This window comes from Anoplolepis gracilipes, chromosome 4, assembly GCF_047496725.1.
Source record: "Anoplolepis gracilipes chromosome 4, ASM4749672v1, whole genome shotgun sequence".
Lineage (NCBI taxonomy): Eukaryota > Metazoa > Arthropoda > Insecta > Hymenoptera > Formicidae > Anoplolepis > Anoplolepis gracilipes.
The window spans coordinates 657,501-682,116 of record NC_132973.1 but is presented as its reverse complement, the minus strand read 5'-3'; the positions used below and the strand labels follow the sequence as shown (position 1 = coordinate 682,116).

Genomic DNA, 24,616 nt, shown 5'->3' with positions numbered 1-24,616 from the left:
GGTGGCAGAGGTGCGCGATTAAAAGTCCTTCAGAGGATGCCGCGGATACACAGCTGGCGAAAGGTAATTGCGCCACGTGACTGTCGGTGTATAGTGCACCGAGCCACCCTGCACCCCGCCGCGGGCTCCTTCACCAGTACCGCCGGTACCTCCAGCAGCCTCGAACCCCCGTCGAGTCCCACTCGGTTCCCACCACCCCTTACACCTACCTTCCCCCCCGCCCCTCGAAGAACGAGCAACGAGCAATTTCATTACTGCTTAACGCCTGTCATAAATCTCCACGGGCGCCCTCTCGCTCTTCCTTCCCCCTCGTCCCTCATCCAGCCACCATCTCTTCCACCCGCTACCCTGTCGAGGCTCTTTCCCTTGTTTCACCTCTTCTCCTTCGAAGACTCCACCCTCACTTGTACGACTCTGCGTTTTCTCTCTCACTTTCTCTCTATGTTTCATCGCTTTTATCCCCCGTATCTCCTTCATATCTTTTTCCTTCTATTTCGCATCCTCTTCCACCGCGTTGGGATCTACAGAGAGAGAGAGAGAGAGAGAGAGAGAGAGAGAGAGAGAGAGAGAGAGAGAGAGAGAGAGAGAGAGAGAGAGAGAGAGAGAGAGAGAGAGAGAGAGAGAGAGAGAAAAGACAAAGAACGCGCAGAATGCCCATTTCGCACTTTTTACATCACTGTTTAGAGAAAAATAATGATGAGAGAATATCCCTGACGTTTCTTCGCTTCCATGCGCCATTCTTTTTTTCGCCCTCTCGCGCTTGCTTCATAATCCTCGTCGTTGTTACACAATTTCCTACTGTGCCGCGTCCAAATTTGCTCGAGAAACGAAGAGGGCGAGCTGAAGATGCAACCAGTATGATGAAAATAGGAAGAGAGAAACTGAGAGAGCGCTGCAACACAGGCGCGGATCTTCGGGTGCTTTTCGTTCTCCCCGCGCATTCCCGCACAGTCTTCCTCGGCCGCGAGATTGTCGTTAGACGCTTCATTTACGCCCGCTCTGCGAAATTCACCGGGTGCGTCGCTGGCGCCGCGCTGATAAATCGCGTAGTCCGCTTTAAACGTTCCTGGCGCGAGAAGCGGCAGCGCGCGTTTCCTCACTTTTTCATCGGCCCACGAGCGGGTATATCTCTCGCACGTGAGCGCAGTATTTGCCAAGCGGCGCGCTCCGGAAAACGGATGTTGAAGAATGCAATATCTAGGGGATAATTGCTGCCCGGTTTAGACTGTTTTTTCTGACTTTTCTTTTTTGCGAAATACTTTATACAATTGTAAAAGTATTACTATATTTAAAATATATAAAATACCCAAGTTGTTGTTGTAAATATTTAATATATGCTAAACTGCGATTAATTTAGAATAATTTCATAATAATTATAAAATAATTAAATAAATTTTGTCTAATAATACACTGCTCGTGTAATTATTTTATTCGCATAACAGCGAATTGCGTTAACCTCAAGTACGACGATCGAATTTCCTAATATATTCCTTCGAGTGCTTCGTGGAATGGCAGTCAGTCATCCTGAACAGTGTCAACGGGCAAGAAAGAGGCCCGACGATCCACGACCGGCTTTCTCGCCCACAGGATCGGAATGCAGATGGCATTGTTCCAGGGCGCCAATGGGTTCTAACGTTAGAGTCGGAGGCGTTGATGAGCCGGCACGGTCCATGGATGTTTTCTACGGTCTCGCACTCCCTCTCGAGCCTCGCAGTCTGCTCATTCTCGCGCGTGAAAGACAGCGGAATGCGAATCCCCGAGTCCATGCGAGCCCCGACTATAGCAATATGCGGCCGCAAAAAGTCTGTCATCGTTGCGGATACTCGCGGCAAGGTTAACGCGCTGGAAAGCCGCCGCCAGACGTACATCATGCAAAACAACACCGCTTTATTATTCTATTCTTTCTTTTTCTTTTCTTTCTCTTGCATATTGCATTCCTTGTTATTGTTAAACTGAGGGTCGCAACATTTTATAAAACATAAAATTTCGCAATAATTAAAATGAGGACTCTTTGATATAAATATTGTACAATTAAATTAAGTAGTCAAGACAAATTATTGGTTGTATATTTATTTTCTCAAACTACTTAATTAAATAAGATTTCGCTTAATAATAAATACAAATTTTGACATAGCAATGTTATGTGTTTTCAACTTTGATGGAAAACAGAGAAAATGCTCTTAATTTTCGAAGCAATGGATATAAAAGAAGGGATGACTTGTATGGATCGTCGATACGTACGATCGATGAAGCGTCAAAAGTAGTTTGAAGCGTAATCTGATACGGTTCATATAATTTAATACAGAGTCTATACGAGAGATGGCCTATGAGAGGTAAGGTTGTCTTGGTTGTTCTTCCGAAAATCTCTCCTTATCCTTTTCTCCCGGTGCGGGTATAAGGTTACCCAGCCGCGTTACACGCGCTTCCTCAGCTATTAACGTGACTTACATTGTAAGTAACCATCGTGTGTCGCGCCAAAAATTGAGAGCTGAACGTGCTCGAGATTCAAAAATAACAGCCAGCAGCGAAGGAAACTCTATACATCGAATCTCAAGCCGTCTGCGAGTAAGTAGGCAATGGCGCGAGAATTCCAAAACGAAGAAAATTCTGGCGCGCGATGTAGGATTTATGAGAGTGTCTTGGAGCATTTTTCAGCTACCGAGGTCTAAGGAAAGTCGAGATCGAAAATATTTTTCCAACAACGCCGATCCACCGTTACCCGGACCGCTTGGGTTCGCTTCGGCTTCTCTGTTGCGCGAGGCGTGAGTAACGTCGCTAAATCATACGCGGTTACGACTGGTCTCTGAAGATAACTCGCAGATAAGGAGAGACGAAGATCATGCCGTACGCGCGGCTTTGGCTCGCGTGTATCAAAGGATTCCATCTGGCCGGAGCCACGAGCTCGCCGTCCAGCCGCGGCGTCAATGTCAACGGCCTAATCATGACTAATGGTTCCTTCGCTAGCCGGCTTCTCTCTCTCTCTCTCTCTCTCTCTCTCTCTCTCTCTCTCTCTCTCTCTCTCTCTCTCTCTTTTTCTCTACCTTTCACCCGCCCGCTGAACGTATCGACTTCGCAACGGTACCAAGGTGTCTGCACATGGCACATAGGTAGGCACCGTAGAAAAGCACTACGTGCATTCACGTAATGCGCTGCCATAATCGTATGCGCGAGGGAAAAAAAAAAAAAAAAAGATAGGTTCTTTGTAAAATCGTTGTACCTTGTTTCTCTGGTTTCGCAGGTTAGTCCTTGTGTACGCGTACGTCGTCTACAGTGACGTTCACAAGAAGCGAAAGCCGATTCCTATCTCGTCGTGTTCTCTCTACGCTCGGCGATCTGCGCGATCCGCGGTGGACCGTGGCCGAACGACAGACGAAAGGGAGAGAACGAAGGGGAAGGGGAAGGGGAAGGGGGGAGCACGGGTAGGATTTTTGTCCAATTAGCATGCACCGCGTTGCGGAATCTTTTGCCGATGTAATCTCTATACGTGGCACGGGTCCATATCTCGCGGTATTACGATTAATACAATTTGACGTCGGTATTCTTGGACGCGATATCGCTCCTCGAGCTTCGTATGCATACGCGGTCTATAGCGGAACGCCGCGCTCGATCTCGCCCGAAGACAGAAACGATTGCCGCGAATCTCGATTATGCCCGAAGCCGAGCCGCATCCGGGCGGATTTTGATCTCGCTTCCCTCGACCGCGTAAAGAGCGAGCGTCGTGTCGGTCAAGTCCCGGCTGCGAGTGTGAGAAAACAAGTACGAATGATTCTACGAAGGTCTAAACGACGTCGTTATTTAACTGTTATTATCGTTTATCGATATTGGAATATCTTGGGATAATTATCAGAATTTACATTTTGCCGCGGTCAAATGGAATATATGACGCGTTCGTGGTTTTTTTTTTTTTCCCCTCCTTTCTAAAATACTTTCTCGCGATAATCGACAGACGGAAAATCATAGAGCTTATGACTTGACGTAACAACCGTTGATGGCGATGGTCCGGAGTCAGCATATCTGAATTCCCGGAAGATCGAATAGTCGCGCTATAGAGCGATTCGAATGAGGCAGGACGAAGGGCGGAATTGCTTATATAGAGATGGCCGTCCGTGATATAAGATCCGGCGGATCCCGTAGGAAATCCCGGGAACGGATCTATCTTACCCCGAGGGATAGCGCGAAGGAAGAGAGAACGCGCGGGGAAAGGAATTCACCTGTCAGCCTGAATTAAAGGATGGCGGGATCGCGCGCGTGTGAGAGACCCAGTCGGCTCGGTTCCCGCAATTGAGGCGCCTTGCAGACCGCCTAGTTCCCATTTCGAGGTTGCCGTGCAAAGGATACATACTACCTCGACCTCCATCCAAATCGATTCTCTCTGGAGTTTACGCGAAACTTTCATTAATTAAAATTAAACAGAAAATATCCTATAACGATAGTACTTTGTTCAAACACGATTAATCGTGTGCGCTTTTGCATTACATATTCGTGGACCAGATAGCATAAAGTAAAAGGTCTTTACTGTCAAAGTCTTTCATTGTGTAATAGATAAAATTATAGATGAAATAACGAGATTCACGCAAAAATATGATTAATAAGTTATCTTAAAAATTTCATACTCTTTTATTTAGATACACAATCACTATATATTTTAAATGTTAATCGTGAATATGTTGAAACAAGAAACGAAGAAATGTAATGGAAGGATTTAACGTATAAGGCATTATTGATGATACTCTGGGATAATCAGGGATCTCTCCAGGACCGACTCTTCAGCACAATCCTCTCTCGCTTCGGCTTCTTTCGCGCGGGATATGCCGCGACGGGCATTTACGCGGCATCGACCGCGAAACGAGTCGCCTCTCAGAAGTCGCCGTGTAAGAATGAAGAAAGGAGCAAAGAAGGAGACGAAGAAGAAGAAAACGGGGAACGATACCGTCTGAAGACCGTGAAATCCGGATCCACTCTAAGCCCCGTTCAGCTGGCGAAGCGACTCTCGCTTTTCTCTCTCGTTCTCCTCGTGTTCTGGACGCCCAATCCGATAAAAGGAAGATGCGCGAGAAGCGAGAAGAGAAGCGCGTGGCGAATCGCCGCGGAGGTTCGTTCGCCTCGCCGGTTCGTTAACCGTCCAATCGCGGCGGTACGAGAGCGGCCAAGACACCGTCGTCGTTCACCGTCGTCGGCTAAGATGCCGCAAAAATCTGACGTGACTCGCTTCGGCTATCCAGTGTCCCGTCCCTGCGTTCCAAGCCGAGAGAAAAGGCCAATACGAAGACGGCAACAACTTTCTGCTTAAACATATATCTAAATTGCATCGCACAAACATATGTATATATGGTATACTCCCACGCCTTCCTCTACATTTTATTAGCAACAACATTTTCATAAAAATTAAATAAAGTATTGTGTAACTATTTGTCTCATGCATAAAATGTAAGGCTGGAAAATAAAACAGTCCAAAAATCGCGAATTACAATGAAAAATTTTCCTCGTAAAGTCAAGCAATTTGTAAATTATACGTCCAAACGTAAACACGTTAGATTACGTGCATTATTTTAAAGGAATTAATTAATACTCTGTTAATTATACGTGATAAAAATTTACGATGCATCGTTTACTCTTTCGATATAATTTTAGCTATCATTTTTATTTATTTAAATTTAAATTTACTTTATTAATTTGTCCTTTGTTATGAATTGCAAAATGTTCATTAAATCATTATGTTAACACAATTAGTGTCATTAGATAAGCGTAAAATAAAAATATAAAATACATGAAAAATGACTGTATACAATATAAATGTTTAAAAATCATTACATAAACTTTTAATTAGAAGAATCAAGATATTTCAAAAGTTATTTTTTTCGTAACGAAAGAAATGCATTGCTGCTAAAGGAGAAATACTTCCAAAAAAATGTCACAGTAAAGATAATTACATTTCTAAATAAAACAACTAAAAGTAAGTTATCTTCACGAGAAAGCCATTTCCTGCGGTCAAAAGGTAGAACGCGCGCATTCATCGAGATCAAAATCTCTCCCGTTGTCCTCTAAAGCGAACCACCGTCCGACGCGGTAATAGATCGATTATATCAAAGTGTCACCCCAATGTCCAGTGTCGTAGCCCTCTCCTCTCCCCTCTCCCCTCTCACCTCTCACCTCTTCCCCCCGATCACAAAAACAGAATAGTCGCGGCTCCCTCGTAAGCTAACATCATCGCGTTCGTAGATCTCACCGACTCATTCCTCGCCACCACTGAGAAAGTACTTAATGTATCGTGAATAATATAATCCGTCGGCCGTTACCATCATCATCTCCCGGTCTGACCTCGGGATATAAACGGTACAGAGGAAGATAAGATCCAGCGTGGAACAGAGAGAGAGAGAGAGAGAGAGAGAGAGAGAGAGAGAGAGAGAGAGAGAGAGAGGAAAATAAATATAATGGAAATATACGAATAGACGCATCAAATATTGATGCCACTTTAGCCTGTTACGCGCCGCGAGCGCGGATACGATTCGGTACGCAATCTACGCACGAGCGTACGCTCGATCGCTATTCCGACCCGTAGCCATCCCCGATAGGGTCTCTAGAACTGCGTTCTACGGCTGGACGTCCAGCACTTTCCTTAATGGGGTGCCACTGATATCCTCCATCCCCGTCCAACACTCGCGCATCGACGAATAAATACGTGCACACTCACAAGCGGATCGCGAGAGGTTCCCGATACCTTCTCATCGTATACCTCCGTTTCTCATCTTTATACCTTGAAAGCGTTACCTAGACTCTTAGAAGAAATTTAGAGGTCTACCGGGAATCGCGGGTAACATACCTTAATGGGATTGGCGTTCGCGGAACGATCATTAACGTCGACGCGCGGATCCGAAGAGAGAGAAAGCGAAAGCAGCATTTTGTCCTTGGTCCCCGCCACGTCCTGGTGCACGGAGAACAACGTGGAAGCACGCCATAAATCCGCTACAGTGCCTCCTGGGACGTCCGCCGACCCCAGCGCTTTCGAAGTTGCGATAATTGCGGACGGTTAAGCGATTATCCAAAGAAGGTCTTACCGGACGTAGTTGAGTAATGATGATGGGGTATCGCGACATCGATCGTGCATCACGATAGCTTGCAATAATAGGCGCTTGTACGATCGAAAGGTACACGTTTTCGTCAAGACTCCCCTGATGATCGACGCCTGAAGCGCGAGAAAATCGCTGTTACACGAATACATTGCGTGTACACGCCTTACTTCGTGTGCAACGATGCGGAAGATTGTTAATATGCGGGCAAGCATAATCTACTCTCCACCGTGCTTAATACTTATGATTAGATTAATCAACAGCGTCGCATTTCATTCTGCACGCTTCTATAACAAATTTATCCGAGAATTTTTTATTCTAAAAAAAAAAAAAAAAAATGCATCTTGCTCTACAAATGCAATAACATTATCTTTAACTAGAAGAAATGACCATATGATCCAAGAAAGAAGAGAAATAAATGACCCGGATGACTGATAGCGCCAGACTGCGAAATCAGTGCCGGGGTCCAAAAAGACAACCGGGCATTAGCGATGTCGCTGCATCAAAGTTAAGCCTACACGGCCGGCTTGGACAGACGTGAGATTACGTCGAGCGACAAGTAGAACCAGAAAGGCTAATGAGTAACCGAGTTAATACCAGGCTCAGTGCCGTGCCCGATGTCGCATACATAGATAAATAAGTGTACGTGCATACACGCTATACGTTTACGGATGTGTGACACGACTACGTACACGAGAGCACGACTTTCTCTCCCCTTTCTCTGTCCGCTCGACGACGGGATCTACGCGTACCGGCCCTCGGTTTAAACCTATGAATGCATATTCAAGATACGAATGTTTTAAATCCGGGCAGGATTATTCGCCGACGAGTAGGTAGGTACGCTTCTGGCCTGGAGGGATCGTGCGAGAGAAAGAGAGAAAAATAGAGAGAGAGAGAGAGAGAGAGAGAGAGAGAGAGAGAGAGAGAGAGAGAGAGAGAGAGAGAGAGAGAGAGAGAGAGCGGCGAGCTCGCCGGGGTGTATGAAGATGAGCTATTTTATTATTTTTCATATCGACAAGGGAGAAAGAGAGGAAAAAAGCGGAGAGCACGATGAGAGAACAACGAAGAAGCGGGATGGAGAAGCGAAGGGGAGAGGGGGAGCAGAGAGAGAGAGGTGAGGGATTAACGGCGATAAATTTCGCAAAAATAGGGGCTTACGCTGTCGCAGGGCGACAGTCTAATCCCAGTTCCGCGCACCACCCACCCCTCTTCCTCCTTCCTCCCCCCCCCCCTCTTCCCCCCTTACGTAGAGACGAGAGTACAGCTCGACGTAGGATCGTCGCGCGAGAAGCGAGCTGCTGGTAGCGAAATGTTGGCGAAGGTCCCCGTTTACAGTTTTTGCAATTATCTTCCCGACACTCAAGATACTCGAATTTTATTTTCCTTTCTCAGTCATTGTTTTCTCTCTTTTTCTACAGTCAATCGAATCTCGCGAAATCCACGATCGCGTACCCCTCTCTCCCTTTGCCCCGGCTAGCGATTTTAAACAAGATGCATTTTTACAATCGCGCGGACATGCAGATAACGAGATGGCTGTTTTCCAACCACCCACGATGTCTTCTTCTAGCGCCATCAAGACTTGATCGCGAAACTTTATCAAGTCGCCTGGGTGGCTTGAGCGGGACGAAGCGTCGTGAAGTCGAGCGGAGGAGACGCATCCGCTCGTTGCGGTTTCGTCCGTAATCTCGCGAACGACGCGAGTGGGCGAGGGCAGAGAGCGCGCCGAAGTGGGAAAGAAGGAGTTTCGGCATTCAGCCCGACGTCCAGAACGGACGCAACAATGGCCGCGCATCAACATAATTACAGTTCGCCTCGGTTAGCGGTGCGCGCGAGCCCGACAAGAGCCAAGTATTATATTCAAATGCGAAGCGAGGCGGCGCCAGTAAGCAAAGCAGAAATGTTAAAGGCAGAAGGGGTTGCCGTGCCCCGCGGCCGAGCGACGGAGGTTGAAGGTTGTAAGTTCATGGAGGGTGAGGGACGGGGAAGAGAAAGAGACCTGGAGAAGAACGGGAGAATGAGAACCGAAGGACGAGCGAGAGGACGCAGAAATGTCGCTTCGAGCTGTCCGGCGAGTACCAAAGAAAGGAAATTACGTCGTCTGGCTTGACCCCTCCGCCACCATCGCAACGTTTCCTCATAGCTAAAAGAGAGAATGAGAAGCGAGAGTTTCGGTAACCGTATAGTTACTGATACCGTTCGTCTGATTACAACGTTTCAAAAGCACTATAGACAACATTAAATTTTGCTATTGTCACAACTTTTGAGTTTCGCACGCTTTCCTTATTAATATTATTATTATCCAAGATGTAATAGAAATATCATTTCTTTTATTGATATATATGTATATTTTTTTATTAATTCAAAGTAATTAATTTGCACTTCTATTCCTGTGATGTTTTAATAATATATATATATATATATATATATATATATATCGTGTATAGTTAAATTTGCAAAATTAATTTCACGCAGACACGTGAATCACATATAGCAGCGGCGACATTGTCGAGCGTGAGAATTCTTCTATAGGCACGTCGTAAGATTAAGGAATGCAAAAGGAATAAAAGACGTCCCCGGAGAGAGAGAGAGAGAGAGAGGCGGAGGACGATACAAGGGGATACCGGGGCAAGCATTGACTTCCCGAGCGAGGAAGAAACGAAGGCTCGAGGATTTGTTCAAGCGGAAAACTGCCGGTCGATGTATGCAAACGTCTCCTCCAACGTTCTTCGGTGCCGATAGGGTGACAACGGGCGTGTCGTGTCGCTTACGGGAGCCGGTTTCCACGTGGCGAAAGAATTGTCCATTCGCGTGACGCACGTTCGCGGCGAGCATCGCGCAGCGGAGCGGATGCAAAGCGCGAGGTTGGACAGGCCGGACCTCGTGGACCTTGACCCACGACACGTCAAGGACGAGCGAGCGTTACCGGAAGCAGGTGGATAATGGCCGGTCCAAGGGTGCCAAAGGGACAATAGATGTCAGCCGGTACGCAGCGGCACCACGGCGGGATCGAGATAGCAGATCTAAGTGGGCCATACCGCGCTACGGTTATGGCGGCATAAAACGCTCCGCTAGTACCGGAGGGGGCGGCTGCGCGAGCACAGCCGACGGGTCGTGCCGTAGTCAAGTTGAGTGCCGGAGAGAGAGCCCCTTTACGGCCGAAAAAACTGCCGCTATGATTGTCTATGCAAATTGTTTAAGATATCCGGGGCGAAGGCAGTCCCGCGTCTTTTGCGGCCGTCGTTTCGCGAAAATCGACACGCCGGAGACTACTGTAGTGGCAGTGGCGCTCAGCCGTAATCTTTTATTCTTATACAGCAGCCATATATACACAATAATTCCGATATCCAATATTGTATTACGATCGTCTACATTCTTTTAATAGCGTACGATATTCTAGAATAGAATACCTAGGTAACTTTTATAATATTCAATGACGCACGAGACACATGAAATATTCTATTTGTTAAAAATAATTTATATTCCGCAATGTGTCGGCTTCCTTTCTTTGAATAGACAAATATAGTAATAAGATCTCTACAAGCTACCTGTTGACTTTTATCGCGCTATAAAATATTAAACATCCTATATTGCATCATATCTTGATGGCGATACGGATGAATTAAAGATCGTATCAAGATATATTGCTACAGCGGCGCGCGACCGGCAAATGAAGCGCGTTTCATTATCGATTTCGATGAAAAGACGTTTCAGTCTCTAAGACTCTACCACATAAAGGTAATATTACTGGTTTGTGATCTGCAGCATGCCGGCCTTACGTTTCTTAGATAGCTTATTGATTACCCAGCTGTACTTTGCTCCTCTATTACGACAATGTAGAAATTGCACAGACAGATAATGTCTGCTTTTCTATGCCAGATATATCTTTACAATTTTCTCACGCTTTCGTAATTTTTTAATTTTAAAGTTTCATGTTTTGTACATTTAATATTATAGCCATTATGATTTCTATCCGTCAGTTTTTGAGCAAATATATTTTCAATCACACATTTTATATTTTCTTCTAACCTAATAAATAATAAATATCTCCGCATAAAGATTTATGTCATTTTTTATTATAGCAGTGAAATATAATTATCGAATGCAAAAATGTTTTAAATTTAATTAGATTCATTCATATAATTTCAATTTTGTACATATATCTAACAAATTCTTGCTTACAAAAAACGATTGTGAACAGCATCCAATACGTGAAATAAAGTGCCATAAAGTGTAGAGCTGGCAAATGTAATTTCATAGAATGTTTTCATTGATATAAGAAGACTACAGTTTGTATCAGGACGAAGCTATGGCCGAGAAGCAAAAGGATAGTGGAAGTGACAGCAAGGACGGTAAAGCAATGGGATAAAGTGGTAGTAGAAAATTGAAGAACAAAAGGAACGACGAAGCGGAAGAAGAAGCAAAGTCGCAGGAAACTGCAAACTAGACGGATATGTCTCTCCAGTAAATTAAAATGGATTATATATGTGACTCCAGCTTCAATTTTACTTCTCTCCTCTATCGCATCTCCAACTTAGGGCCTAGGACTATATGTCTGCTAACTAATAACATTTATCGTGCGAAATTTAGCGTGTGTGCACAAAAGCATTTAAAAATTGATGCATAATTCCATTTTCAATTCGAGAAAAAAGTAAATAATCAAATTTGCGAGAAATTTCTGCTGAACATAAAAATATGATGATTATTTTCTAAACAACGTAAAATTAATTGATATTACATTCTTAATGCATATTCTATTAAAAATAATATGTATTAAAATCTTTTCACGCGTGCGCAATATTTTATCAAATATTAAATGCAATGAGAACTTGAACAAAATATGAAAGCATATTTTATATATTTATGTGTGCAATTTAAATTCTAAAATATATTTAACAGCACAAATAACTAATACTAATTCTTTTTGAAAATAATAGAACGAGCTCCTAGAGATATGCCATATAATATCGTCCAAAGGTGTACACGAGAAAGGATGATGAGAAGGGAAGTACTAGGTCGGTATCCACAATTCTGGAAAGCCCAACTCCACCGTCCGGGGAAGGTCGGGACACGGAGTCGACCATGATGTATGCTTCTCTTCCGTCTAATTAAACTTGGGGAGGGTCGCAGAGTTGGTTGGTGCGCCGGTTGTACGGACGTACGTACGGTCGGACTGACAGCGAGGGGAGGATGGCTTTCAAAATGACAACCGGAGAGAAAGTGAGAGAGAGAGAGAGAGAGAGAGAGAGAGAGAGAGAGAGAGAGAGAGAGAGAGAAAAGAGAGAATCGGCACCATTGAGTAAGAGAAGGACAGAAAAGAGATCCGCGGCTCTCCGCGAACGCATGAAACGGTACTTATAGTGAGAGTGGGATCACCATCGACTTCCTCCCGGGAGACTCGATGCACTTAACTTCTATTACATTATTCATACGCGGCGATAAACAATTCGCTGAAAAAAAGAGAAGACGGCGGCGGGGAACCATGCCGGACGTTCGTGCCGTACAAAACTTTTATCGAGCATTGGCAAGCGTCGCGATTTTCGAAAATATCGCCGAGTCAGCGTAACGCGGCAAAACATGCGAGCCTGTGCGGGGATCTGCGCCAACGAATACATAAACTTGCTTTTAGGAAATTCCATTAATCTCCAGTTACGCTCCGCCACCGTATACACGAAGTTCGTTTTGTGCAATATATCGATTATTTGAGCGAGATTATTCTCTCTTTTTTTTTTTATCTATCCTTATCTACCTTACGGTTATAACAAAAACTAGTCTTTCTCTCAAAAGTATCTTGCGATATCAATAATATCACTATTTGATTTTTTATATCCCTTATCATCGGGATCAATCCATGTAAATTATGATTCAAGACAGACTTACAAGAGCGCGAACATTTGTGCATGATCTTTTTGGTCAATCGCGAAGCTTACTTTCTGGTGGATTGCCTAATCTAAACAATAAGTTGATTAATGGCTATTGGCACGCCCGTATAGATATACAGATAAGGAAATACATGATTTCTGAGGGAAAAAATTAAGCAATAATATTAATAGTTCCTTCGAAGTTGCGAATAATCCAAATCGAGAACCATTATTCAACAATTTTTTTTTCAGAATCGTGCCTTACAATATAATAATAAATGCTGCATTTAAACATTAGTTTGCATTTAAACATTCCTCTCGAATCTCCAATTCATATCAAAGTGTGCATTGAATAGACAAGGCGTTACCATCTACATTGTCATTCTATTCCTTTATACTTTGCAACATTTGTATATCTCTATATTCGTTAGTCTTATCTTCGAAATTATATTGCAAGTCATTAATCATAATAATAATCATGTAAATAATCATAATAAATAATCATATAAATAATATAAAAATAATAAAATTTCTCTCTCTCTCTCTCTCTCTCTCTCTCTCTCTCTCTCTCTCTCTTTCTCTGTATACATGTGTGTATGTTAACACACTTAATCTCCCTCGCAATTTTATTCCTCTGCAAAGTAACTACCTCTTTCATCGTCTCCTCGCCATATTTTTCATTTTACATGTTTTAATGCAACGCTCATCGCGCGTCTCGGTATTCGCTTTTCCATTGAACGCTACTTATTTCCCTCTGTGTTGATCCTTCTTCATCTATATCTAAACTATGTGTATATATATATACATAAACTATGTCTATTCAACCGTGCCGCGGTGCGCTCGGCTGCTTCCCGTCTACCGTGTCAATACGGACTAGCTAGCTGCTAGGAAACGGGACAGACCATTGGCGCGCCTCAACAAATTCCTTGGCGCGAGACGTCGCGCGATTCCGAATGTTTAACCAGCTAGGTTAACGACGGCAGAACCGATGGTTTCAACACGACCTGGAATTCTCGACGACAATGTTCCTATAGGACACGAAACCAATATGAGCGACGATCGGCATATTCGCGTTTGACACAATGAATTTATCGCGAATACCACTTTGACTTGCTTCGCTTTCCTAAGCATCGTCAAGAAACTTTAAAGCGTTTCATATAATATTCTGTTGATTATCTAATTGTTGGCCTACTGCGATTATGACATATGTTTAAATTCACTTTGTGACAAAATTACGGCAGGTCATCGATCCCACGAGATTGTTGGGATGCGCGCATCACCGTTAAGAAACAGGAAATTAGGACATTAAACGAAGAAACGTAAGATCGTAATTTGTTCGGCGAAAAAAGACAAAATGTCGAGAAGAGGCGCTTAAAGACCTTGGCACTTGAGTAAATACACGGCCGGCTCGCGCCAGTTACTCTTTCAAGGTGTAATATGTATCCAGTCCACCGAATGAATTCCAGACCGCGGTATAGTCGCTTAATCGCTCGTAATAACACCGAGACGAATGCGGCCCTCCTCGAGACGACTTGTCGCGAAAAACCTTCGTAATTTCTGGCGGATGGCACCGTATAATCGCTCGCGGATGAGTTCCGTGCGTTCTCATGCGTCTTGAATTTAACGTTTTTTTTTTTCGTCATTACAGTAAATATATTTTTATCTTTTTATAACAATCCGATGAACTTCAAACATGAGAAAAATGAAGGGCATTTGTATTCTTTCTTTCTGTCAATTATACAACTCCAAATTTGACTCGTATATATAAACAAAATTTTATCGTTAAAATAATTACAGTCTGAAATTATATTTTGACATATAAATATAATTTAGAACGTATTAAATAAGAGTAATATATTAAAACAAAAACGCGTTATTATCCTGATATAAATATATATATATATATATATATATATATATATATATATATATAAGAATTAATGAGAACGCAAGGCACCCAGGGAATTAGTGCGTGCATATCGACCGAAACTCTCTTTGTACTCCCGAACGTACATCGAAACAAACTTTGAACGAATCGACAGACATCGAAACTCAGTCGTCGAGGGACGGTGCCATCGAGTCCCGATGCCATCGTCGGTTTACACTAAAATCCTTTTAACTTGAGCACCGCGTATGAGAGAGAGAAAGAGAGGTCGTTAATATCCGCGAGAGCTCTCGACGACGCGATTAACCAAGAGGCAAGAGAAGCGCCGACCACGGACACGTCTTTCTACGAGCGAGCGTGGTATCGTCATCGCGCAAACAACGTATATGCATTAAACCATGAACCCACTATCCCTGACGTCATATCCAATACACATTGTTCGGGGGTTGCTGAAGCCGCGATACAGTACAGGGAAGCGAGGAGAAGAGGAGACGATGGCACAGGGGTGAGGAGAGGAGAGAACGGTAGGTGGCTGCAGGGTGGTTTCGAGGGTGGCTGCTAACCCCCCCAGTGCGGTAATGGCATTAACCGAGCTGCAATATGATTACCGCTCTCGCAAGGTAACCTGATCACACCCGAAATCTATGGGGTGTCCGAAGTACGGGAGAACAAGAGAGATAGAGAGAGATAAATATAGAGAAACTTGTGTAGTGAGGGACAATGTATTGCTTGGAATAGCCGCGCAAAGCGTTACGCAACTGCGGCGACCGCCGTCGACGCCGGGGGTTCGGCTACCGTTCTCCCCCTTAATCGCGTTGCGCTTTTTGCGGCTCAGATTACCCGTGAATCATTAGATACTCGGGCCCCGGTAGAATCGAGAGCTACCACTACCACCAACGTACTACGGATCATTCCTTATCTCGGTATTACGAGATTAGCCTCCTGTCGTTTCTCTCTTTCTCTCTCTCTCTCTCTCTTTCTCTCTTTCTTTCATTTCCTTTCTCTCTTTTTTCCTCCTATTTTTAACTCTCTTTCTTTTGTTCAATGGAGTGTGCTTTTTTCGCTAATTGCTCGCGGATTGACATTGACACGTGCCGAGAGACATGGAGGTTTTTTTTCTTTGAAAGCTCAATGAGAAATCCGGATAGAATCGATTCATCAAGATATAAATGTGTCGTTAAAAAGAAGCAAATTACACATATTTTTACATTAAGGCTAAAATTGAGTCTTTATTTGATGAATTGTGACAAAAGGTTACTAACGGTTTAAATAACCACAAATATACATATGTTAACGACACATTTTTTCTTCTTATTCGTGACTATAAGTCAAATATACACGAAATGACACATTGACGAATGGCAATTCGTTACTCTGACGGCGATATCGCAACGCTGAATAGCTTTCGAAAACAGAAAGCATCCTCGATGTGTTATATGAGGAAAAAAGTACTTACCGTAAGATGTTGAAAGAGCCACGCCCTGAGGATATTCGTCGCAACTTTAGGAAAGATACCCCGTTTCTTTTGGTTTTTCTTGCCCGTCGAATCATCGTCTTCCTCGCCAGTACCCTCGCCGCTACCGATACTCGCGTTACTCGCGTCACCTGCAACAGTAAGAAGAAAGCCAAGGTCACCACGTGCTGTCTCGGTAATAAGTTTGAATTCATCGTAAAAAAATCCTGATTTTTCTTTTTTATATATTTTCATAATGAAAAGAAATATATAATGTATGCATTGAAATTTTAAAATTTTTTGAGATAGAAAAATGTCAATTCATTGTCAATGAAATATGCATTAGATCATATTAGTTAATGTAATCATTTAAAAAACTCGATGAATAAACTAGGGGAAATCGCTTTTGATTATCGCGAGATGCTTTGCACGTCGAAGCAGGATTTCCGACGCGTTTAAACCGCGCTCCGATTTTCGGTCCATACCCTGGTGGGCGATAACTACCTCGACCCTAGGGCTGGTTCCCATGCATACAAACACCATTAAGCCACCCGCAATCACCCAGCCCCCTTCGACCCGGCGGATCCCGTACACACGCTCCGTTCTCGGCTCAACCGCGTGTACCCCTGCCTCCTTTCCACCCCACTTTGCCGTCACCCCGCGTGCATTAATTCCCCGTCATTTATCAATCTTAGCTTTTTAATTGCACAGTCACTGGGGACTCGAGAAGCGAGGCAGTAATGAGAGATATTAAGACGCTTTTGTCATTTTTTCATATTATTGAACGTGTTTCAAGTTACTTATATTATGCTATGCTATGAACATAAAGTTGCTTATATATATTTTTTCATCTATTATACAAGTATGGTTATATTTTGAAAAATATTTATCACATACATTGCAATAGGTATTTATATAATAAATTAAATTTTATGATACGCGTGTGTACTTGTATATATCATATAATCTAAATTGCTGTTGTAGGAAAGGAGGATATCTCACATCAATCGTAAGTTTTCATTTGGCAAGACGCAATATTACAGGTTACGTGGTTGTAATGATATTACGGACATGATCGTTACCGTTGTGACATGGGGTCGGGAGATGGCGATTATGGAATAAAATGCAATTTCGTCGGAATTCCCGTGATGTCCCGGCGAATCAATCTCCCGGACGAGCCCGGGCGCCGGAAGTTCGAGGTTCCCTTTATTCCTTCTCCTCGCAATCAGCCAGAAAGGAGGGCTACTTACGCCAGCGGATTATAAATGACCGAGCCTTATCGTAGTGCCCAAGGCCCCGGTTCCCAAGGTTCTATCGTAACAGAGAGATCAGGGTGAGCCCGGCGCTCCCAGGGGGTTCACGATGACAGGTCGCCCGGGAGCTCCGCCGACCCACCCCTCTCGCTTGCCAAAGAACGGTCTCGTGCCCGAGATTAACTTTGAATTCGTCGAGCGAAGCGTCGTCGGGCGAGGGATGGGCGACGGCAGGCAGGCAGAACGAAAAATTTGTCCGTCGTAGGAGCGGACGGACCGGAACGACGGGAGATCGATGGAAATCGGTCCCGCATACGACGTATTCTCGCGTATGTCGCTTTCTTCCTGAATAGTTCCGGGGGAGAGAAAACGAGAAAAGACCTCGGATCTGCGATCTAACCTGATGGACATTCATCGTACCGTGACGTAATTCGTTCCGATGATCCAGACAAATTTTAAAAAGTGCAATTTTGCATGAGAAACGACGATAATAAAACCAAAATCACTTTTATTTCCAACTGTCATATATATAATTTGCAATCAAGAAGAAGTATAAATAGAAAACGCAAAACCTGCAAGATACCATTTATTATACATTTATTATACTGAAAATAAGCGGACAAATTTAAAGACGTTAAATTAGCAAAGTACGTCAACGTTATGGATTCCTTCGATTAGTTTCACGTGGGTCGGTGATTCTGATGGTCATTTTTTTCCTCGTTGACCAAACCTGTTTTCCATCCGGAGCGTAAAACCCATTGGCGGTGGTCGTTGCGCATACGACAAAAACGACGTTAGATGTCCACCCTCTCTTCGACTCAGAAGCACGTTAATGGCGTGCCCGCAAAGTCGAATAGGGCGGCCTGCGAGCTCATAGAACGAACGGCGGGTGGCTAGCGGAATAACGGAATGGCTAACGGGAACGTCCCTCTGATTGCAGTTAATTTACTCGCTGAATCGGGTTAATGTAGCGTACCGGTCGTACCGTGCTGTACCGTGCGGTTCCGTACGACGGCGACCTATCGGTGTCCCGAAAGAAAATGGTTTCCTTCGTCGGAGTATCGTTCATCGTGCTCGCCGACTCGGACCGAATTCTTTTTAATCGCGCAATAACTTCTTGCGCGATTAATTCAATTTCGTAATAGCGAGTACCATTATCTAAATACAGTCTAACGATTTCTATGCTGGAAACGGAAAAATTATCAATCGTACAGAAAAATTGTAATTGAAACAAGTTGTAGATCATACTTGGAAATGTAATAATTTATTGCTAACGCGTAAGGCAAATATCTGCAAGGCCGCATTGGAAAAATATTATATTATGAATGCAATAATTCATTCAAAATATATAACACAGTTTCTCTCTTGACAGGTCGTTAAAATCTTATTTAACTTTAGAGATAGTCGGCTTTAGATACGTTGATGCACATATGTAATCCAGCTGCACTGGTATTTCACGCGCGATCATCCGCCCACATAAGCTGTCATCGATAATGTAATGTCATTTCTCGTCGTTGCAATCGAACGCGCGTCATGGGATCAGGATCGCGATCGACAACCCACGCTGAATATTCTGACACGAGACAAATGTGAGCTTTGTGAGCTTTGTGTACACAAAATTCAGCAATATTTTTATTCAAAATACTTTTACTCTATCTACAATGTAAAAAATAAAGTATATTTTCTCGTAACATATTAATCTTTTCCGAAAATTGATTATCTCACTATTAATCACATTGCAAAATGTAAAACTATATCTCTGCCATTATCGTAGTCTTAATCAATAATCAAATCAATCGATCTCGATACGAATATCTATATCATTTATGTCCTCACTAGAAATTGATAGCACAAGACCACCTACGCATCTCGCACACGACGATCACACATATATAACATATATCGACGAGCGAGTATTCTACGACCAACGCGTCGTACAGAACGGTACAGAACGGTAGCACAGAACTCTACCGATGGGTACACATATGCTCGTGCGTAGCACGAGTGCGTTCATTCACACGTGTACTCTCGCGCGTGCTATACAACGCGTTTACGAGGACGCTCTCGGCGGTGGAACAGGCGCGACGGACGTCGACGGCGGCGGCGGCGGCGGCGGCGGCGGCGGCGACGGCGGCGGCGGCAGCGGCGGCGACGGGGGTAGAAGCCATATCGTCCGCGTGTTGATTTACGCGGCGTACCACGCATTTTTACTACCGCGTTATAGAGATTTAAGTGCGGCCAATTATACGTTTATGCGCCGTCTCTGTGTCTGCTCTCTCTTTCTCTCTCTTTCTCTCTCTCTCTCTCTCCCCCCGCCCCTCTCTCCTTCGTTCGCTAGCTCTTCCGACTCCGTTCAACGACGCTTCCGACCAATGCGCGAGTGCCCGAAACGACGCGTCCGGTTTCTTTCTTCCTTTATTTCGACCTGTCGCAGCTATACTTAGCGAATGGAGAATGAGCAAAGTTACACACGTCGGCGATAATCTATTTCGAGTGAGCTAGATCTATCGTGCACGTCATACTCAAAATCAGAAAATACAACTCTTTGCTAAATGTATAGACGCGGTAACGACGGTAATAATTAGACAATTCCGATTTCCGTTTTAAACTAGGAATACTACTTCGAAGAATGAGATGAAATACGCACAATTGAATTTATAGCCGCTAAATTTACCCGAGATCCGTGTGAGATATTTAAAATTTAGAGAGTATATGCATTCGTATAAAATATTCTCTACATTTCTCCTTCCATTCGTTCATAATACTATATGTATAGTGCTATATGTACGTATAAATATATTATAAAATTACATAATATATTCACTAGATTCGAAAATGTTTGGAATTTCTGGGGAAATCGATGGACCCGTTGATCGCGTTGGAAAAAAACGTCAAGCCGAGAACATCTTCCTCGAAGACGAGGCCGCAGCCTCTATTTAGGGTGGCCACGCAAACTGTCGAAATAACCAGCGCATATGGCTGCCGAAAATAAACTCCTCCTTATTCCCATCCCGTCGAAGCGAGGACCGCTCGTCTCACTCTTTCTCTCTCCCTACTTCTCTTGGTTTCTCGTTTGCGTGTTTCTCTCCTCTTTCCATCCTTCCTCATCAGTGCTTCTTCCCAACTACACGTTCCGAACTTTGGGTCGCATACGACTTTAGATGCGAGGTCGAGGCTCTCCGATATGCGCGTATATAGATAGATAGAAGAGACGTACCGGATACCGAGACATTTATTTGTTGCCACATCGCCACGCGCGTAAGAAGGGTCGTCGGGCTAGGGTGAGAAAAAAAAAAGAAACTCATAAAAAGATGAGATATCATATACGCCTCTTCGTATCTCTAAGTATCGCGTTTCACGGTCACGAAGACGATGCATTCCACGATTAAAAGATTGATGAATAAAAATTTAAAGTAAAATTTTGTTAACCACGATGTAACCATCGCAACAATTACTGATCGTCATTAAAAAGAAGAGACATCGACTTTCGACGACAAAGAGCCTTCGGCTCATGATTTTGCGCGGCTGAGAATCGCGGGGAAGGTCGTTGCACCAAAACACACTCTTCTGGCTCGTGTTGATCCGAGAGTCTTCGCGGCGGCTTCGTCCGGCGGTCGCGAGGGGGATAGGGGTTTCTCTTCTCGACGATTCCCAGACTATTTTTGACGATGAAATGTGGCTCGCCGGTGTTGCCCGCCGCGAGAGGATCGTCGCGGTCGATTTCACGAAGCGCGCGCGTATCCACGCATCTGTGCGACGCGTAATATGAGTGCCGCTTAATCCGAGAATCTGCTTAACCGGGAGATTAATCGACGATTGTGGATGAGATGAGGCGCGATGAGGAACTCTCTCAAAGTCGACGCAGGGAGATCCTCGTATTTCGCGAAGCTGGTCGATGTAAGAAGCGCACTTTGTGCAAGTTTGTCTTACAAATGAGCCGCACGACGCATATAATTTAGTATGCCGCGTTTGCGCGTGCACATTGGCAAGTAATCTAGAATAAGGTTTCTTCTTTTCATCTTATCTATTTATCATTTTTTACCCATTTTAGTTATTATCTATAAAAAAAAATAAACAAAATAACTCCGAGCACACTTTCCGAACATTCCAACATTTTTCCATCAAATTCAATTGATCTCTTGACAGGGTTAATTTTTATTTTTGGAAAATTATAATAAACTTTGTTCATTAATGTTAACGTTCTGTTAAAACAACAATGTTTTTGTTATCAATAAAAAAAATAACACGAATTTACAAGGCTTATACCCGACAGATTCATCGATTCACAAGAGAGAGAAAAGTGTTGGATGCTCTCGAATCTCTGTAATCCCAATGACGCACGACAACGTATCGGCGTGCTGCGGAATGAAGAGGGAAGAGACCGAAATATCTGCCTATCGCTACGAGCCGGGACCCGGGACCCGGGACAAATATGAGACGAAGGGACGAAGAAGCCGCCAGAGACGTCGGAGCTATGCGGATTAACGGATGGAACGGCTTCTCCTTCGGCTCTCGGTCCCTAAAAGCATCGCCGCGCTTCGCCTTTCGTTCCGCTCGCTCCAGATATTATTGTTATGATAGAGTTTTGAAGTTTCTCAGGAATGTCGTCCCGGAGACTCGCGGAACGAGAGCGGCGCGGCGGCCCCCGATTCTAATTCCTCCGCGATTGTTTACAGAGGCGCGCGAAGGACCGTGAGCGACGAAAATGTTTCGGCATAGAAACGATCGTTTTGTCGCTCCGTGTCATTTGTCAACGACCGCCGACCGAGACTTGCCCGATTTATCTGACGAAATATAGTGTAAACTCGTTAAAAACGGCATCGACGAAAAAAGAACTCGACACATTCGGGTGGACGAGAGCGGAATTTCCCGTCGCAATGTAACCGCGCGGACTCGCTCTCTTTGCCGGCGGGCATCATCCTCTTTTCGTCGACCGCCGCGAGGTACAAAACAAGAAATACGAATCGCGGATCGAGTCACCAAAGCTCCGTGGGTGAGAAGCTAGCGCGTATCGCGGGATAATGGCGATAAATAAAGCGCAGGGCAGAGAAAGAGAGAGAGAGAGAGAGAGAGAGAAAGAGGCAGAGATTGAAAATAAAAGGGAAAAAAAATGCGGTGGAGTAAATACGAGCGAGTGAGTCAACGAACGAACGAGCAGATCGGCGGAGCGAAAGAACGAACGCGGTTGATTGAGACATCGGTGGAGCAGCTGTGACAGTTATCTGATTCATGGACATGCCAAGTGTATTTTATGCCCGTACGACCTATGAATACAGATCGATCGGACAGTGCGGCGCGATGCGGCCGCCCCGAGAAAATCATACGTGCGCCTCCGCGTATATGGCTGTATCAATTACGCGTATATACCGAGAGTCGCGTGACACGTAGCCGAAGAAACGGTTACGAGCATTAGAGGTACGGAGAGAACGACGCATTAGGATTCATCGAACGTGTGCCGGCTACCAGTTTCGCGAGGAGATCCGCACCGCTCGATAACAATCTACGTGATAAATCGCCGATTTGTATCCGCGATTCCAGGCATCCGCATTAATCCGTGGACGCCTTTTTTAGGAATCGACGGGAAAACCTAAGTAATAGACAATCGTGGGATTTATGAGCAAATGGAGAACAAATGATAAACTGTCGTACGAAAATTGCGGAATATATGAGAGACGCGGAAGAGAACCGAATTTTCATACGATATGCTAATATAGATGCTGGATAGCATTATGCATATCATATTTTTTCTATCGTTTTACATTCGTCCTAACTGTCAAATCTAACGATAACTAACGACAACTAACACTTATAAATAAATAATTTGTCATCTAGATATTTTTATAGGGCGGTCTCGCACAATTGTGTTAATCAAAAATAGGGAAGCAAATATGCTGCTTCGTGGATACCGCGAGAAGCGCAGACAAATAGATAAAGCCACGATATCTCCAGGACAACGTTGCCAACGAAGCACGTACGAAGATTGTACTAATTAATGCCACGAGACCGTGCTGCGGCTTCGGTGATGTGCTGTTACTAGCAGCAGTGCTGTTACTGTGATAATTACCGGTAGGACGTGAGACTCCGTCTTAATTTGGTCTACCAGTGAAAATTACTAACACACGACATCGCGCGATGACCAAAGTATTTGCCGCGTGATAGTAAAGATAAAAGATCATTTCTTGCTTAACAAATTTTTTCCAAGATTAAAATATAAATTATTTTTTTCAATATTAATTAAAAATATAAGCGAAAAATCACAAATTCGGCACTGATGTGTTTTAAGAATAAATAATTAGAAAAATATTTTCATATCAAACTTCGAAATAATATAATTATTATAATTTGTTACAGCGATCTGAACATTAAAGCTTGATTATTTTTTTAATTTTATCAAGCAAGTTTTTAATTACTTTTTTATTATGCGAGCGAAATGTATTAAAAAAAACAGCAATGTATATACATATATAAACAATAAATTAAAATTTAATCATGTCATATTATTTAACAATAAATTCTCGTGTCAGATTAATAAAAGTCTAAAGTAAATAAAAAATCACTAATATTATATACGCGATTCATGGAAACATTGTATTCAAGCTTGTAATTTGTAAGTGACTAATCTTAAATGTTTAGATCACAAAAATTATTAAATATTTAATTTCTTAAAAACTTTTTCAAAATAATTCTCGCAAAAATAAGTACCTAATAAAAATCTGTGAAATTTTTATTTCAAGTAGTAATAATTTTTATATAAGATTTAGTGCAGACTAATCACAAATTACATGTAAACATTCTGTGAGTTACGCGTACAGGTAGCGGAAGTCATAAAATCTTATCGGTCATTGAATTATTGAATCATGCTCATGTACAATCTTAATATCGAATGCATAAAGGGTTACCACGTGTTTTACAGTTTCAAGTCTTCTCAGCGATATTCTCGGCTTTCTGTTGATGCGAACGACAAACGATGCAATTAACGGATAATTCGTGCATGCATTCTAGAATGCCGGTAACGCTTGTGTTTACGTAAACTTTTGCGCGATTTCCTCGAGTGATCGTTCGGTAAGGACATTAGCCTCGTGGAAGAGGCAGCCGTAAAA

The 24,616-nt window shown here is 43.5% G+C and overlaps 1 protein-coding gene across 5 annotated transcripts in view; it reads right to left on the bottom strand.

The window, feature by feature from the left end:
* Positions 1-24,616, bottom strand: part of Hth (Meis homeobox homothorax) — a 430,487-nt gene that overhangs the window by 133,038 nt on the left and 272,833 nt on the right. For all 5 annotated transcript variants that reach the window (XM_072889618.1, XM_072889616.1, XM_072889619.1 and 2 more), the window contains one exon: positions 16,267-16,415. In XM_072889618.1, coding sequence (XP_072745719.1) covers positions 16,267-16,415 — 149 coding nt within the window. The remainder of the gene's footprint in view (positions 1-16,266; positions 16,416-24,616) is intronic.